The 17816-nt window shown below is 40.8% G+C and overlaps 1 protein-coding gene across 1 annotated transcript in view; it reads left to right on the top strand.

Annotated features, from left to right (window-relative positions):
* Window positions 1-17816, top strand: part of vwa8 (von Willebrand factor A domain containing 8) — a 206176-nt gene that overhangs the window by 71245 nt on the left and 117115 nt on the right. The window contains exons 11-15 of the mRNA XM_055644777.1: window positions 273-407; window positions 512-589; window positions 5976-6136; window positions 7952-8065; window positions 14951-15119. Of these exons, the coding sequence (XP_055500752.1) occupies window positions 273-407; window positions 512-589; window positions 5976-6136; window positions 7952-8065; window positions 14951-15119 (657 nt within the window). The remainder of the gene's footprint in view (window positions 1-272; window positions 408-511; window positions 590-5975; window positions 6137-7951; window positions 8066-14950; window positions 15120-17816) is intronic.

The raw sequence follows: 17816 nt of genomic DNA, 5'->3' as shown, positions 1-17816 counted from the left end.
ATACTCTTAAAACTTAATCAAATCTGTACTATATTATCTAGATGATATGCAGTGATAAAACCCTTGGCACAAATAATGTCAAACTGTCATGAAATCTCAGAAGGCTTTACTTAATGGATATATTGTGTCAGATAAAGTAAAAAAAAATTATCTTCCAAATACATTTTTGTCTTTCAATTTATTTTACAAACTGCTTTCAGTTAAAGATTTAGTTGATAGCTCAGTTTTATTGAGGATAACAATTATTTGTTTCTTGTTTGTGAATTTTATAGATTCCCACTGGAACAAAACCGTTAAAGTTTCATACAACATCATCAAATTTCATCAGGACATCCAGTCATGATAGGCTTCTGGCAGAGATGATGCAATCACACCTGGTAAAGGATATGTGTTTAATTGGTGGAAAGGTAATATAAATGAAGCTTATGTTGTGCATTGTAAAGCTCACATGTGCACATTTTAGTTGATCTATGTGAATGATTTAAAAACATCTATTAATTCCATTATTCAGGGTTGTGGCAAAACTGTGATTGCGAAGGAATTTGCTGATATGCTGGGCTATAGCATTGAACCCATCACCCTTTATCAGGTAATCCTGCACCTTCATTAAACTAAATATGGAAAATTAAACTTTAATACAGGAAAGTTTGAGGTGTTGCATTTTGGGATGTCGAACAAGGGCAGGAACTACACAGTAAATGGTAGGCCTCTGGGTAGCGTTGTAGAATAGAGGGACCTAGGAGCGGAGGTGTTCGGTGAAACGATCGCCCAACCTCCGCTTAGTCTCACCGATGTAAATCAGCTGGCATCTAGAGCAGCGGATGCAGTAGATGAGGTTGGAGGAGATACAGGTGAACCTTTGTCGCACCTGGAACGACTGCTTGGGTCCTTGAATGGAGTCGAGGGGGGAGGTAAAGGGACAGGTGTTGCATTTCTTGCGGTTGCGGTTTACATCGGTGAGTAAGCGGAGGTTGGGCGATCGTTTCGCCGAACATCTCCACTCAGTCCGCAAGAACCTACCTGAACTCCCGGTGGCTCAGCACTTCAACTCCCCCTCCCATTCCCAATCCGACCTCTCTGTCCTGGGTCTCCTCCATTGCCAGAGTGAGCAACACCGGAAATTGGAGGAACAGCACCTCATATTCCGCCTGGGTAGCCTGCGTCCGGTGGGCATGAACATTGAATTCTCCCAATTTTGCTAGCCCTTGCTGTCTCCTCCCCTTCCTTAACCCTCGAGCTGTCTCCTCCCATCCCCCCGCCCTCGGGCTCCTCCTCCTCCCTTTTTCCTTCCTTCTCCTCCCCCCCACCCCCTATCAGTCTGAAGAAGGGTTTCGGCCCGAAACGTCATCTATTTCCTTCGCTCCATAGATGCTGCTGCACCCGCTGAGTTTCTCCAGCATTTTTGTGTACCGTACAACAAACCTGTACGGACCACAAGATGTCCAGGCCTGAACCCTGCTGAGATAGTGGTATAAGGCTTTAAGGTTGTCATGCGTGGTGAAAATCACAGGGCATTCGCATTTCAATGAACCATTCCCAGATGAAAAATGTTTGCGGAAAATTCCGATACCTCAGCTGTGTTGGCACCTCTCGTTGAATGATTCTGGCCTCGGCACATGAAGTGTCATTTGAATTGTCTATGAAACTCTTCAAGCAGCAGTTGTCGACTGAAGGGAGGAGATGGAGGTGGGAGCTAAATATAAATGAGTGCGTATATAAGATGGAATGGAACTATAAGACCCAGAGCAATCATACTTTGGGAAATTAAATGGTAAGCTTTTAGTCATCCTTCAAGTCAACAGCTACTTCAAGGCTAATGGAAAATACAATATTTATATGCACCACAATATGTTATAATTGTAAATAGCTGTTGTAATAAGTTTGAAGGAATAAAGGTGAAAATGTCAAGGATCACCATTTATGATGTTAAGCACAAACCTTTAAATTTCTATCCGTTGCGGATATATTTACAGTTGGATTAATTCTGTCGTAAAGTCACAAACAGTGAATGTCACAGAACATAAAAGCTGAATCGCTGAGGCTTTGATTTTGGAAAGATTAAAGGGAAGGAGCATCTGACAAATTAAATTCAAGTTGAGAAAAGGAATTATGACCAAAAAAAAAACTCTGCTTCACAAAACATGAAGGCACTCGTGTTTTACAAGTGTTTTACCAGGTTTGTGAATAAACAAGTTAATCATTCAAATTAGGACAAATTAACAGCAGCCAAAGGAAAGAGCTTTCAACACAGTAACAATAGTTTAAAAGAACAGGGAATTTCAGTCATTTTCTTTTGTTCTGCTATTTTAAGCTATTTTAAGTATCCTGTTTTTAGACCCGTCACTGATGTTGGTACCGAATTCATTTTGAAGTTGCTATGACATAAAATGTGCCATTGGTTCTATATTTGCACTGAAGGTTGTTTGTTTCCTTGGCAACAATCTCAAATGATATATTTTTTCATAGGTAGACACAAAATGCTGAAGTAACTCAGCGGGACAGGCAGCATCTTTGGAAAGAAGGAATGTGTGATGTTTCGGGTCGAGACCTTTCTTTCATAGTGTATATTGCCATCCCAGTTATAGACTTAAAACCCTACTGCTTATGAACAGCTCAATACTAAAATTTAGTTCACAGACTTACATATCACAGTAATTATATAACATTATTCTTGTTCAGGATGATTATTTTGTTAATGTGTATAATGTTGAACTCATTGAGAGGTAATGCACTTTTATGTTTTTGATCGCATTACTGCTTGAATCAGTTTGAAGAAGAGTCCTGACCCGAAAAGACACCTATCCGTGTTCTCCAGAGACGCTGTCTGATCAGCTGTTACTCCAGCACTTTATGACTTTCCTGCATGTAACTTGCTCACAAAATTTCCCCTGATTATAAATAAATAAATCAATCAAAATTATATTTTTCAAAACTGCTATGCAGCTATCAGAGTTGCTGCCTCACATCTCCAATGACCTGGATCATCGATGTGGAGATTTCATATTCTCCCTGTGCCCAGGTATATTTCATCTGGGTGCTTTGGTTTCCTTGGGTTGGTTGATTAATTGGCTACTGCAAATGGTCCCTGGTATGAAGGTGAATGGTAGAATCTGGAGCAAGTTGATGGGATTGTGAGAGAAAAAATTGAATTTGAGTGGTTGATGTAAACAGCTAATTGATGGTCAGTGTAGATGCAATGAGATAAAGGGGTCTGATTCTCTGTTGTATGAGTCAATGATTCTTCCAACTATTATTTCAAAAATAAATTTAATCTCTATGATACAGTTAAAAATTAAGATTAGATTTAGATCTGATTAGTTTACTGTCATATACTAGGTTGCAAAGAGATTCCTTGTGTACATAAAGGTCATAGGCTAAACAGTACACAAACAGTAAGGTAGAAGAGAAAAAAAAGTAGTAACCAGGGTGGCAGGCATCCTTGATATTTCTAGCTCCCTCTTGCTTAAGAGACTCCTTTTAGGATTGGCTTTCGTAAATATCAACTGGAAAGAACATAATTATTAATTTGTTTTAACATGATTTGAAGTGCTCCATATAGTTCAAGCCCAAACTAATGCTCCGTTTATATTATTACCAAGAGTATGGCTGCTTTCTCAGAGCTACCAAAATGAACCTATTAACATGACACATTCTACAAAACAAATGTGTAGGAAGGAACTGCAGATGCTAGTTAACACCGAAGGTATACACAAAATGCTGGAGTAACTTAGGGGGACAGGCAGCATCTCTGGATAGAAGGAATGGTTGATGTTTCGGGTCGAGGCCCTTCTTTCTAGGCAGGAGAGAACGAGACATAGTAATAAGGAAGGGTAAGGTGTGAAACCGAAAGATCAATGGAAAAAGTGACAACAGGTGTTTAGAAATATTTGCAAAATAATTAAAAATAAATAACTGAAATATCACATTTACATGAGTATTCAGACCCTTTAATGAGTACTTTGTTGTGGCACCTTTGGAAGCAATTACAGCCTCAAGCTTGGCACACCTGTATTTGGGTAATTTCTCTCATTCTTCTCTGCAGATCCTCTCAAGCCCTGTCAGGTTGGATGGGGACCGTCGATGCACAGCTATTTTCAGGTCCCTTCAGAGACGTTCGATTGGGTTCATGCCCAGACTCTGACTGGCCCACTCTAGGGCATTCACAGACTTGTCACAAAGCCATTCCTGCGTTGTCTTGACTGTGTGATTAGGGTCGTTGTCCTGTAGGAAGGTCTGAGGTCCAGATTGTTCTGGAGCAGGTTTTCATCAAGGATCTCTCTGTACTTTGCTCCATTAATCTTTCCTTGATCCTGACTGGTCTCCCAGTTCTTGCCGCTGAGAAACCTCCCCACAGCATGATGCTGCCACCAGCATGCTTCACCGTAGGTATGGTATTGGCCAGGTGATGAGCGGTGCCTGGTTTCCTCCAGACGTGACGCTTGGTATTCAGGCCAAAAAGTTCAATCTTGGTTTCATCAAACCAGAGAATCTTGTTTCTCATGGTCTGAGAGTCCTTTAGGTGCCTTCTGGCAAACTCCAAGCAGGCTGCCTTTTACTGAGGAGTGGCTTCCGTCTGGCAACTCTACCATAAAGGCCTGATTTGTGGAATGCTGCAGATATGGTTGTCCTTCTGGAAGGTTCTCCCATCCCCACAGAGGAATTCTGAAGCTCTGTCAATGTGACCATTGGGTTCTTGGTCACCTCCCTGACCAAGGCCCTTCTCCCCATATTGCTCAGTTTGGCCGGGCGGCCAGCTCGATGAAAAGTCCTGGTGGTTCCAAAGTTCTTCCGGGACCTGCAATGCTGCAGAAATTGTTTTATACCCTTCCCCAGATCTGTGTCGGAGGTCTACAGACATTTCCCTCGTCTTCATGGCTTGGTTTTTGCTCTGACATGCACTGTCAATTGTGGGACCTTATATAGACAGGTGTGTGCCTTTCCAAATCATGTCCAATCAATTTAAGGGCTTGTCCCGCTTGGGTGACCTAAGCTGCGAGTTTAGAAGAGTTTAGAATTGGTTCATTGGAGTTTCACGACCTAGGAAGACCTGCTAACTTTATTAAACTTCTTAAAGGTGTCTCCAGTCCTTCTCCCCCCCTCCCCTTCCCCCCCCCTTCTCTCCCCTTCTCTCCCCTTCTCTCCCCTTCTCTCGCCCTCTCTCCTCTTCTCCCCCCTTGTCTCCCCCTTCTCTTCCCCTTCTGTCTCCCTTCTGCCTCTCCTTCTCTCTCCTCTCCCCTTCTCTCTCCTTCTCTGCCCTTCTCTCCCCTTCTCCACCCCCCACCTCCGTCCGCGCTCTGTAAAGGACTTACGGTACTCTGTAGCAGCAATTTACCTTCCTCTTCATCGCAAAGACAGCGCTCCTCTTTCGCGATGTGTGTGTGTGTGGTAGGTTGATCCAGCTCGCGGTTTCAACGCAGCCGGTCGATCCAGCTCGAGGCTTTCCAGGAGAGGGCCCTTGAGCTTGAAGGTCGAAGGCACTCTTATGGACTCGAGGATTAGGTTGCCCAAGTGGGACAGGCCCTTCAATTTACCACTGGTGGACTCCAATCAAGTTGTAGAAACATCTCAAGGATAATCAATGGAAACAGGATGAACTTAAGCTCAATTTTGAGTGTCGAGGGTCTGAATACTTGTGTAAATATGATATTTCAGTTATTTCTTTTTAATTACTTTGCAAAAATTTCTAAACACCAGTTTTCGCTTCTTCATTCTGGGGTATTGTGTATAGATTAAAAAAAAAAATTTAATCAATTTTAAATTATAACTGTAACGTAACAAAATGTGGAAAAAGTGAAGGGGTCTGAATACTTTCTGATTGCACTGTGCATACAAGTGATGTAACATTGCTAAAACCTGCATTTTTTCTAAACAATTGAACCAGTGGTTTACAAAGATCAAGAGTATATTGACAGGGCCAGGATCACAGAGCAGGTAACACATCTCTGACTTGACTATTTTTTCATGTTGTGTCACAGGATATGACGGCCAGAGATTTGCTTCAACAGAGGTACACTCTTCCAAATGGTGACACTGCCTGGCGACCTGCACCTCTAGTCACTGCGGCCTTGGATGGAAAACTAGTTGTCCTTGATGGCATTCATCGTGTCAATCCTGGAACACTAGCGATTCTACAGAGGTAAAATAACGAAATCAATGTTTGCTTTTCCCTCTCTATATACGATTCAAATTGTTGCTTCCTCAACGATAGCAATGACACTTCTGAAAATTGTATAACAGCCAGCTAGTGAGATTCCGTCCCTTTTTTGAGAGCACTCAAAACACTCAATAGTTCCATGGAAGTGCTCTCACTGAAACTACTGCAGTGGTTCGAGGTGGATCAACTCAAAGACAATTTGTGGTGGGGAGTTGAAGATGGCCTTGACAGCAACATATGCATTTAATGAAAACAATATCTTAAGCAGTCTGTCTGGTGAGAGTGGTTAAATGGTATATTGATTGTGTCGACTGGGACCTGACGCTTTATACAATGATTATTGATTTCCAAATAAATAATTACACATTCACACATTGTAGTCACTGTGCATCTGCAAAACGTGGGTCCGTGCAGATTAGCAGATTTAATTGAAGGGATTACTTCTCTGCAAGGTTCATCTCCTGCAGGGGTGAAGACAGAATCTTGAGTTTGTTTTTATAATTATGAGCTGCTGGCTATTATAGCTGTGATTAAATTATTTATTTCCAAGGTTGAAGTAAAACTGATCATAATGATCAGTATAATCTGAGGTACTTTCCTCTGGAAAAGACGAGACACACCTATAAAAGAATTAAAGTCTGTGCCTCATAGATGTAGAGATTATAAAGTCCTCATGGAGGGGCTATAAATATATGTTGGTCACTGATAACTTCAATAAGGTAATGGAGATAAGCACTTTTTGACGCAAAAGAGTAATGAGAACATAGAACTTGCTACCATGCCAATGGATTTGGTGTAAAACTGGATAGATCAATTTCTGTAAATACCATGTACTATATAATAAAATGAGTGCATTTAGATTACACTGCCAAGTTTCTAAAAGAGTTAATTAATGTTATAGTAAAAACAAAAATGCCAACAAAACTAGCATTTATTGTCCATTCCTAATTGCTGTCGAGAAGTTGCAGTACTTCAAGTGAGCGTTGTTGGGTAGGGTGTTTCTGGGTATGCCTACACTGATGAAGGAAAACATAATTTTAATTAACAAAGGATTGTGACTCGGGGACCTGTAGGTGATGGTGCCATTCCTATTATTGCACTTGTCCTTGGTGATAGTTGCTAGTTTGTATTGTTGGAATTAACTGGATGAGCAACTATACTGCAAATTATAAATCAATAACTAATTAGTTTAAGCGTCTTTGTGCAGAGACCACAACAAAATATAAATGGTGATTTCCTTTCTAAGCCATGTCTGTTCTTTGGCACATCATTTTTCAAGACCATTGTGAAATGATAAGGGGCCCGTATGTTATTTAAATAGTAAGTTCACAGCTACTTTGTCAAGTTTACCAGCATTCAATTGAATAAACAGAATAGATGGAATATGGAACAAGTGCATGTGCCCAATGTGCATCTATCTGTTCATATTCTGTTGTTGTATTCAGCAGCAGAGCAGTAGAGGAGGCCATGTATTCAGCTCAAGGTGCCTGTGGGGGCTATTTGAATGATCTGACCAATCTGTCAGACTTTCAAACCAATTCTCTTTTGAAAGCTATCATTGAATTAGCTTCCACCATCCTGTTATACACATTCCAGGAAAAAATTGCTACATAAAAATACCTAATTTCCTCTGGGTTTATTTTTCCTAATTACCTTAAATTTGCCCTCTCTGATTTTTTGAACATGGCTAATAGAGTTATATTCTCCTATATTTGCAGTGGACTGTAATATGAAGTACACAGTTTAACTGGTTTCTGTCACAGGTGCTGAAGAATTGGTTTTGATTTTCTTTAATAGGCTTATTCACGACAGGGAGCTAACACTTTATGATGGCACTCGGTTACTCAGAGCAGACAGGTACCAGGATCTGAAAAAGGAACTGAATCTCGCTGATGACGATCTCCAACAGAGGTACTGACACATAGTATGGCTAATGTGTGCACAATCTTGTAAGCATTTTCCCATTGATCTTTATAAGTGGTTCATAAAAAACATAACAACCTTTTATTTGTCATGATTTGGCTAAAGATTTAAAGCGTAAATTTGCTATTTTTGCAATAACAGAATTCGCTACTTCACACAGGAACTGGCAGCATTACCCTTTGACAGCAGCAGATGGATGACTGTGCCTTCAGACTACCACTTGTTTGAATATATCTAGTTATAAATGCAGATTGGTGTTCTAATCAGAAATGCAAGCACATTTCCTTATTAACTTTCAATTCCTTAAGAGGCAAGAACATTTCTGGTTCACATTTCCTACATACAAATGTAGCTGGATAGTTTATTTATAACAGATGAGTTAATTCAGTTGAATCCTGATGGTCACTATATTTATGTACAGAAAACGGTCCTCATTATGAGGTGAATTTCATTAGAATTTCTGTGAGAATAATTATTTTTCAACGCCATTTTAACACTGAGTAGAATATTTCACCAATTCATTTAGTCAGGCGATTTATTTCTGATGCTAAGGCTGAAGCAGATACTCTCAATGCTGGTAAATGATTGCCTATGAAAAGGTAAGGGACAATAAAAAAGACTTGATTTTATGTGGCACCTTTCACAACTTCAATCTAAAACGACCAAATAAATATTTTTGAAGTATATTCATAGTTGTAATGCTGCAGCCTAGTGAGCAGCAATTCAGTAATTATGTGAATTTAACCATTAGATGGCCTCCTCCATGGCCAGAGTGAGTCCCACTGCAAATTGGATGAGCAGCATCTCATATTTTGCTTAGGTAGTTTACACCCCAGCGGTATGAACATTGACTTCTCCAATTTCAGGTAGTCCTTGCTTTCTCCTTCCTCCCCCTCCCCTTCCCAGTTCTCCCACAGTCCACTGTCTCCGCCTCATCCTTTCCTCTTCCCGCCACCCGCCCACCACCCCCCCATCAGTCTGAAGAAGGGTCACGGCCCGAAACGTCACCTATTTCTTCGCTCCATAGATGCTGCCTCACCCGCTGAGTTTCTCCAGCATTTTTGTCTACCTTCGATTTTTCCAGCATCTGCAGTTCTTTCTTAAACATTAGATGTTCCTTTTAAGTACAGCATGTTTTATTAAAGAGGAGCATAGCAGTTAAGGCAACTCCTAATGCAGGGTCATATCCTGAAATGTCAACAGTTCCTTACCCCTCCACAGATGCTGCTTCACCCGCTGAATTCATCATAGCAAAATGATTTGAGTATAGGAGCAGGGAGGTTCTACTGTAGTTGTACAGGGTCTTGGTGAGACCACACCTGGAGTATTGTGTACAGTTTTGGTCTCCTAATCTGAGGAAAGACATTCTTGCTATAGAGGGAGTACAGAGAAGGTTCACCAGACTGATTCCTGGGATGGCAGGACTTTCATATGAAGAAAGACTGGATAGACTCGGCTTGTACACGCTAGAATTTAGAAGATTGAGGGGGGATCTTATAGAAACGTACAACATTCTTAAGGGGTTGGACAGGCTAGATGCAAGAAGATTATTTCCCAATGTTGGGGAAGTCCAGTACAAGGAGGTCACAGTTTAAGGATAAGAGGGAAATATTTTATGACCGAGATGAGAAAATCATTTTTTACACAGAGAGTGGTGAATCTGTGGAATTATCTGCCACAGAAGGTAGTTGAGGCCAGTTCATTGACTATATTTAAGAGGGAGTTAGATGTGGCCCTTGTGGCTAAAGGGATCAGGGGGTACGGAGAGAAGGCAGGTATGGGATACTGAGTTGGATGATCAGCCATGATCATATTGAATGGCGGTGCAGGCTCGAAGGGCCGAATGGCCTACTCCTGCACCTATTTTCTATGTTTCTATGCGGCAGTTTTCTTTTTGCTCCAGGTTCTAGCATCTGTAGTCTCTTGGGTCTCGAAGGCAAGAATCTCAGTTAAACCATTATCAAACTGAATGGGTTTGAGTTATTTTGTTAAACTTGGGGCCCTGGAAATTAGTTCCAGTGATGATAAAATGAAAGAATACCTATTCATCTTAATATATTGTTTAAGAAACTCACCTGTTAACTGATGGGTTTTCTGAATGTGAAGAGAGTGATGTGAGGAATTCTCTATAATTGATAATGTTTTTCCAATTGAGATCTCTTCAGATATATGCAGGAGTTGGACTTTTTACCTCCAGGTCCATCAGCATGAAATGAAATTGTACCGAGAGTTGCTGGAGATGTGAGGACATCTGAGACCTCCCTGGCTAACAGGGCAAAAAGTGTATCGGCTAGATGAATGAAACCTAAGGATTGTGAATGCAACGGGGAATCAGAATGAATTAAAGTCATATCATGTATAGAGAGAATAATAAAGTGGAAGATTGGATTGAGGAGAAGAAAGAATAAATATACAATGTAATTGTAAGAAAAGCAATTTTAAACATTACATTTCAGTATAAAGAAAAATCTTGAACAGCAGCGATTAACCACGTGCAGGAATGAGTCTCTAGAGATCCAGCTGTTCCCTATCTAGCCTAGAGAGTGTGGGCATTGAAGGATGTAAATGTCCTAATTGAAAAAGTCCAGCCCTCATTTTCTGTGGTACGTCTAATGGGCAATGTTTAAATCCAGCCATTTGTGAAAGTCATGGGGAGTTTTATTCCAAGATACAAAATTTAGCAGAGCAAAACGTGGAGGGTGGGATTCACTCATCAGCTTGCTTGAAATTCACAATTCATGGGGTATCTCTTCCTCCCTGCATTGCTTTGCAAATCATTAATGATGAATGTACTTTGTTAGTTTTAAATTGGATATTTATTGTCAGAGAAAACTGCCATCCTCGTGTTTTTGAGGACAAGGTAACTATTAACATTGGCTGTTAACCTTTTTTAATTTCATTGATTTAATCATGTGAATCCTTCCAGTGGATTGAAAGTACTTGCTTTGTACAGAGAGAAAAGTTTGCAAAGATGGAAAAATCCATGTCTATACTTGAATGTATTCAGTTACGTCATAATGTGACACCATTATGTCACTGCATTTTTTTCTTTGGTGAATCTGTGCAGTAAAATCAGATTCACTCACTAATGAAAAACCATGGGTTTCAAGTATTGACCTTATTACTATTCATAGCACAATTCTACTCCAGCTGCAACATTTGCCAAGTCACTTGACTAATTTATTTTATTATCTTGTGGATGGTTAATTAGATAATTCCTTAAACATTTCAATGCTTAACATTGCTGAGCCATTGCAGAATGAATATATTTGTGCATATGTATTTAAGAAGGAACTGCAGATGCTGGAAAATCAAAGGTAGACAAAAGTGCTGGAGAAACTCAGCAGGTGCAGCAGCATCTATGGAGTGAAGGAAAGGCAACGTTTCGGGGCGAAACGTTGCCTATTTCCTTCGCTCCATAGATGCTGCTGCACCCGCTGAGTTTTTCCAGCACTTTTGTCTACCTTTGTGCATATGTATATTTTATATCCAATACATAACATGTTAACTTGACTTAAATGAACACACCATTATTTTGGCATTTAGTATCTTTGAAATTGGAAACATCTGATTCTAATATCTAGCTGATTTATCCATCAAAAGGATTATTAAAGGACTGATTATGAATTGTTGTAGCCCAGTTCTCCTGGATAGCAAAGTGAGAAATGGATACGGCTGCCCCTAAAGAGCCTGTCCCATTTATGCGATTTTTCAGCGGACTGCCGGTGACTGTCAAGTTCGCGGCACTCGCCTGAAAAACCGGGAAGTGGAACGGCGACTGTCAGAGTGGAACACACAAACACATAGTAAAGGTGAGGGCCAGGGAAAGCGGGGGAGCGCTGCCTGAAATTCACACTGTGCAAAGCCAAGGTGATACAGACACACATCACGATGAACAGCAAGATTAAGACAGCTAGCACAGTGTACGGTAAGTCCTTTAATAGCTGAGGAAGGGGAGAAGGGGGGGAGAAGGGGAAGAGAAGGAGTGGGGGCACTTTTAAGAATACAGACAACTTTTAATAAGCCAGAGATACACAGCTGTGAAGTTTGGCGGCATTTAACATTACCGGCCGGTTATCCTTGGTTCTGAAAACTCGTGCTGACGTTTTTTGGCAGCGACCATACTGAGGCTGCGACTAGTTCCCAGAATGCGGGAATTCCTCGCGACCATGAAGGAGACTCACCAGAGACCACCAGCGAACATGTGGCGACCATGTGGCCTAAAAAATCGCCTAAGTGGGACAGACGCTTTAGGGATTCTACTGCCCAATCTTGTTATTTTAATTTGTCTTTTATTTAGTTGAATTAATGTTTTTAAAAAGATTACTATAAGAAAGACCTGAACTGGAAAAATGTCTTGCAGGATGACAGGCTGTTTAACTACAAATGACTGCAGGGTAGCTAAATGAAAGAGAGCTTCACATCTCCAAAAATGTATGAGCTTCAATGTGGCGTTTCCCCGCTCAGTGCACTTGTAATTATGCTCCTAAAGCTTACCCCGTTAGTCTAGTTCAGTAAAACACTGAGTCAAGCACTTGATCAATTAAACTCTTTATTCTCACTCACAAACGAACATCCTATACGACACATAACCAACACCGCGGGTCTGATCCTTGTCTCTTCTTGTCCAAGCCCTTCAGCCTCGTGCGAATAGACACCCCAGACAGTCAACACAGTCTCAAGTGCACTTCCAGAAGATCTACCACGATCCATGTAGTGTCCCCTCTTTTATACTGTATCGGACCCGTGGCGCGAAATACATGGGGGGGGGCTACCCCTACAAGCCAATCACAAACAAAGATCATATTATACATTTATTAACAGCTCCCTAACCCAATCACAAAATGCCCCATTACATTGTTTCCACAGAAGGTTCTAGTTGGAAGACAGTTCACCAAAATAAAGAAACATTTCCCCAGGTAGCATAAACTATTTGAGCAAGGCTCCATACTTTGTCCAATCACAAGATAACAGTGCGAAGACTTAGAATGGCCTACCTATTTTCTATGTTGCTATGTTTCTATCCTAACGCAGAACCTCTACAAAACCTTTGGGCTTCGGGTAACACCTGCACAAAGAGCCTCTGCTAACAAAGGCTGGCGAACTGTGCTGGTCAACGTGCAATGGGCGAGATGGCTGGGGAGAAACGCACCATAACCACCATAAACTTGGAACAGAACAGACCCTCCACTCAATCTAACCAAAACGAAAGGGCAGGCATTTCGCAATTAAATGTCTTATATCGGATTGGCAGCTCCTTCACAAGGCCAACCCTGTACTCAGTTTTCCTCAGAGATTAATCTTTGCCTTAACTGTACAATCACACCGCCTGTAGGCAAAGCATCAGCGCACATAACACTGATACAGTCGCTGACTGCCTCAGATTAAATAGATTTTTACACATAAATTATGAATAAAGATAAGACAATGTTTCAAACACTGTTAGGCGCTTCCCCCCCCCCCCACCCCAGTGAATGCTATGTACTTACCTTTCTCTGTTTCTCTCCCGAGTACAGGCCTCGTGGCTGTGAGTCTGGAATCAAGGGGTTAAAGGCTCCTGTACCCGATTGGCCAAGCTGCGTCAGGTTTCCCAGGATTCTCTCTCTTCTTCGTAGACCCTGACGTGAGCAGCCTGCTGTTGTGAGCTGAGGAAGGCCTGGCCACATGGCATAGGACTTTGTGTACTTTCACCATTACTTGTTAACAAATATTGAATTGGGACGGATAAGGGCTGACCTTAGCGTTTTCGTGTATTTTGTTTCAGGGTTATATCTCTTTAGGCAGGTTTTAGAGTCTCTGGTTCGATGGCCCATTACGTGGCTGGCTGGAGCACGGTTAAATTGTTTGTTAGTCCATCCATATCCCTGGCTGGGTTGTTTGAATCGGGTTTGGGTTTTGTGTTCCATTGAATAATTAAAACTATTTTTGAACTTGAACCTGGTTTTTGAATTATGTTACGCGGCTCTGAAGTACCTGCATTCGGGAGTCGTAACAAACACAAATAATATTTTCTTATTACAGTAGCAAACATTAAATGAAAATAATAAATTCTTTAACTTTTGAATATCTCATAATTGCAGATTTATGAACTGAACTAGAACTGGGACTGTGTAAGTAATGTATGAACAGCAGAACAAGAAAGGAAGCTATTGAATTGACAGAATTCTAGATTAATTCCTTGGTAGAATAGTTAACAATTTATACACAGTTTATACAGCGCTACGTTCGTTTTTTTAATCCCGAATGACCTTTGACAAATCCCATGATTCCTTGCATTTATCGAAATACCGTACTCGCTTTTTAAATGTCCCATTAATTTAAAATGTCAAATCATAAGTTAATGTAGCAGGATATCTGATTTGCATTCCTTACCTGCAGTGCTGCAATAACTTTAACCTCTTGTCATTTGATGTCTCCCAATTTCTCTAAATAACCATTCACATTACTTTTGATAGAATAAGGAAAGATTTGCTGCACTTTTTCAGCTCCAGTGAATTATCAGCATATTTTTGTGCTCAGGCTACCAGGAGTATCTTGAACCTTGTACCTTGATTATCTCAGTCAGGTCTGTGATTTGGATACGCCTGGTTTAAATGGTGGCTCTTAATTTTTTGAAAATTTCTGCTTGAGTTTCTCTGTTCTGCAGGTAATATTGGAACTGTTCTTTGTGTAAGAATAGATACTGGTCATATTGGAAACTTCACAATGATGTATAGCCGGTGTTATTTCTGTTAGACTTCTCAATACAGGCGGTGAAAATTACATCTGGGGAAAGTCTCAATTTTAGGTCGAAGCTGAATTTTCATTGTATTATTTTGCAACTACATGTACAGCTCACCTGAGAGAATCCGGTATCGCGTTTTGTGCTTCCAGATTGATTTATCCCGTCCATCCATCCTTCAGGATTCTAGCCTTGGCTGAGCCTCCAGTGGTGGGCAGTAGCACTCAGCAATGGTTGGGGTCAGAGCTGCTGACCATGTTCTTATTTCACAGTGTAAGAGCCCTCTCCATGAAAGAAGAGATGGACGTCATTACTAAAATGGTGAGAATGCTTGCGTTCACATCCGAGATGTTCTATCAGTTCAAGTAACTGATCTCAGTAGGTGATACTTTGTGTTTTTTTACATGGAAATAGCTCTATTCTTATGTGAACTTTACATTTGATTTAATTAATAATTTAAATGGAATGTGTTGTTTTCAGTTGTGTTTTTAGTGTTTTAATGTATTACATATATATTTTTTAAATAATGCCCGTGGATTTGAGTATCAATAGTTGTCAAAAACATTCAGTCAATTTCAATCACAGTGATTGTTTTTCAGAGACAGTAAGTGTAAGCATAGGTCCCATTGACTGTCAAGTCAATCCAGGAGTCATTTCTAATCACCCTGCACTACTTTCTCGAAGCTTCCTAACAAGAGACGATGCCCAGGGAATACAAATGCAAAGCACCCTCTCCAGGTCAGCAGAAGATTCTCCCTCATTATGATTAGATCATGTGAAAGTGATAGATCAGGGACAATCAGTAGATGTAGTGCATTTGGATTTTCTGAAGGCATTCAATATCACACGAGTGTTCAAGAAGGAACTGCAGATGCTGGAAGATCGAAGGTACACAAAATTGCTGGAGAAACTCAGCAGGGTGCAGCAGCATCTATGGAGCGAAGGAAATAGGCGACGTTTCGGGCCGAAACCCTTCTTCACGAGGTTGTGTCAAGTTAAGGCTCAGGTGTTTTAGAATATATATGCCTCGATTGAAAATGGACAGTAAAACATAGCTTTCACGTTTGGAAGTGCAGTTAGCGGGATTTTGCAAGGATCATTGCTTGAACCATAGGTATTTAAAACCCTTATCACGGATATAAGCAGTGGACTGAGTTTACTGACAAGAGTGCAGTATAAGTGCAAGGATCTAGGTGTACAAGTACATAGTTCCCTGACAGTGGCATGGCAGGTAGATATGGTGGTGAATAAGATTTTTGGCAGGAGGGGCAGGACAAAGCCTGGCAGACAGTAGGCGCAGGTGAAGGGTGGGGAGGGACCAGAGATCAAAAAACAAAATGTGTAAGATAAGGATAGACGAGTTCAGAATTGTGAAGTCAGAGGGAAGAATGTAGGTGGGAGGGAGGGAGGGGTGAGTCCAGGTGGGGCACACAGAAGAGAGGGAGGAGCGGCTTGATTAGTTATCTAAAATTGTAGAAATCAATGTTCTTACTGTTGGGTTGTAAGCTACCCAAGTGAAATATGAGATGCTGTTCCTCTAGGTTGCAAGTGGCCCCACAAACAATGGAGGAGGCCCAGGGCAGAAAGCTCAGTGAGGGAATGGGAAGAGGATTAAAATGGGACATTATGCTACAGATGTACAAGACTTTGGTAAGGCTGGACATAGAGTATTATGTTCAGTTTTGGTCGCCCTTCTATAGGAACTATGCAATTAACCTGGAAAGAGTGCAATGAAAAGTTACAAGGATGTTACCAGGACGCAAGGTCCTAAGCTACAGGAAAGAGGTTGGGCAAGCTAAGACTCGATTCCTTGGAATGCAGGAGCCTGAAAGAAGATCTTATAAAGCTATATAAAATCATGAGGGAAATACTGTAAATAGGGTGAATGCACAGTCAATTTCCATGGGTTGGGGATTTATACCTTTATAACCATATAAGATCATTTTTCAGCCTCCTGCACTACAAGGAATCATAAACTAGAGGGAATAGTTTTAAGGTGAGAGGGAAAGGTTTAATAGGAACCTGAGGGGAAAATATCAATATGTAGCTGAACACTACACTGGCTGTGGCACCAGAAAACAAACTGCCTCTGGTGATGAAGATATGCATTCCTGAACTAGCCATGCTTCTCGCCAAGCTATTCTAGTGTTGTTCTGCCAATGGATCTGCTTAACAATGTAAATAAATATTGAGATATATCCTGTCCATCAAATAATATATCGGTCTATCAATTCACTGTCAATCATAAGCAAAATGATAGATGTATTTGATAGCTCTTGCTTGCCAGTAAACGTATTCACCAATGCTAATTTTGGCTCCAAACCTCTTTCCGGTCTCCACCTAGAAATGGACTGCCATTGATGTCATCACTTAACTGAATTGGCATCCAAGGGCCCAGGTATAAACTGAAGCCAATGGACATCAAGGAAAAATCAGTTCAATGTCATATATCTTGGGCAAAGCAAGATAGTAGTGGTTTTTGGAGGTCGATCGTTCTGGCCTGCAGAATATCAAAGCAGAAGTTCCATGCAATGCTCTCGGCCAAATGTTTCAGCTGTTTTATCAGTGATCTTATTTCCATGACGTGTAATGTTCTCTGCAGATTGCACAATCTTTAATTGTATTCAGTTTAATTTATTAATATTATCATGTACTGAAGTACAGAAAAGCTTTTGTTATCCAGTCAAAGAAGAGACTATACATGATTACAATCATGCTGTCCACATGTGTACAGATAAAAAGTACAACATTTAGTTCAAGATAAAGTCTGGTTAAAGATACTTTAAGGGACTCCAATGAGGTAAATTCACAATTCCTCAGCAAATGAAACAGCCTATGTATGCAAGCAGCAAAACCTAGACAACTATAAGGCAGAGGATAATAAATGTAATGTAACATTTCCACCTGAAACGTACTAGACAAAAACTGCAACAGGCACATCCCCTTGCCATTCAGTGGCATTATTATTTATCAACTCTCTCATCATAAACATCTTGAACTCCATCATTGATCAGAAAT

Source organism: Leucoraja erinacea, chromosome 13 (assembly GCF_028641065.1).
Source record: "Leucoraja erinacea ecotype New England chromosome 13, Leri_hhj_1, whole genome shotgun sequence".
In the NCBI taxonomy this organism is placed as follows: Eukaryota; Metazoa; Chordata; class Chondrichthyes; order Rajiformes; family Rajidae; genus Leucoraja; species Leucoraja erinaceus.
Note: the sequence above shows the minus strand (reverse complement) of the source record. Positions and strands in the feature narration are given on the sequence as shown.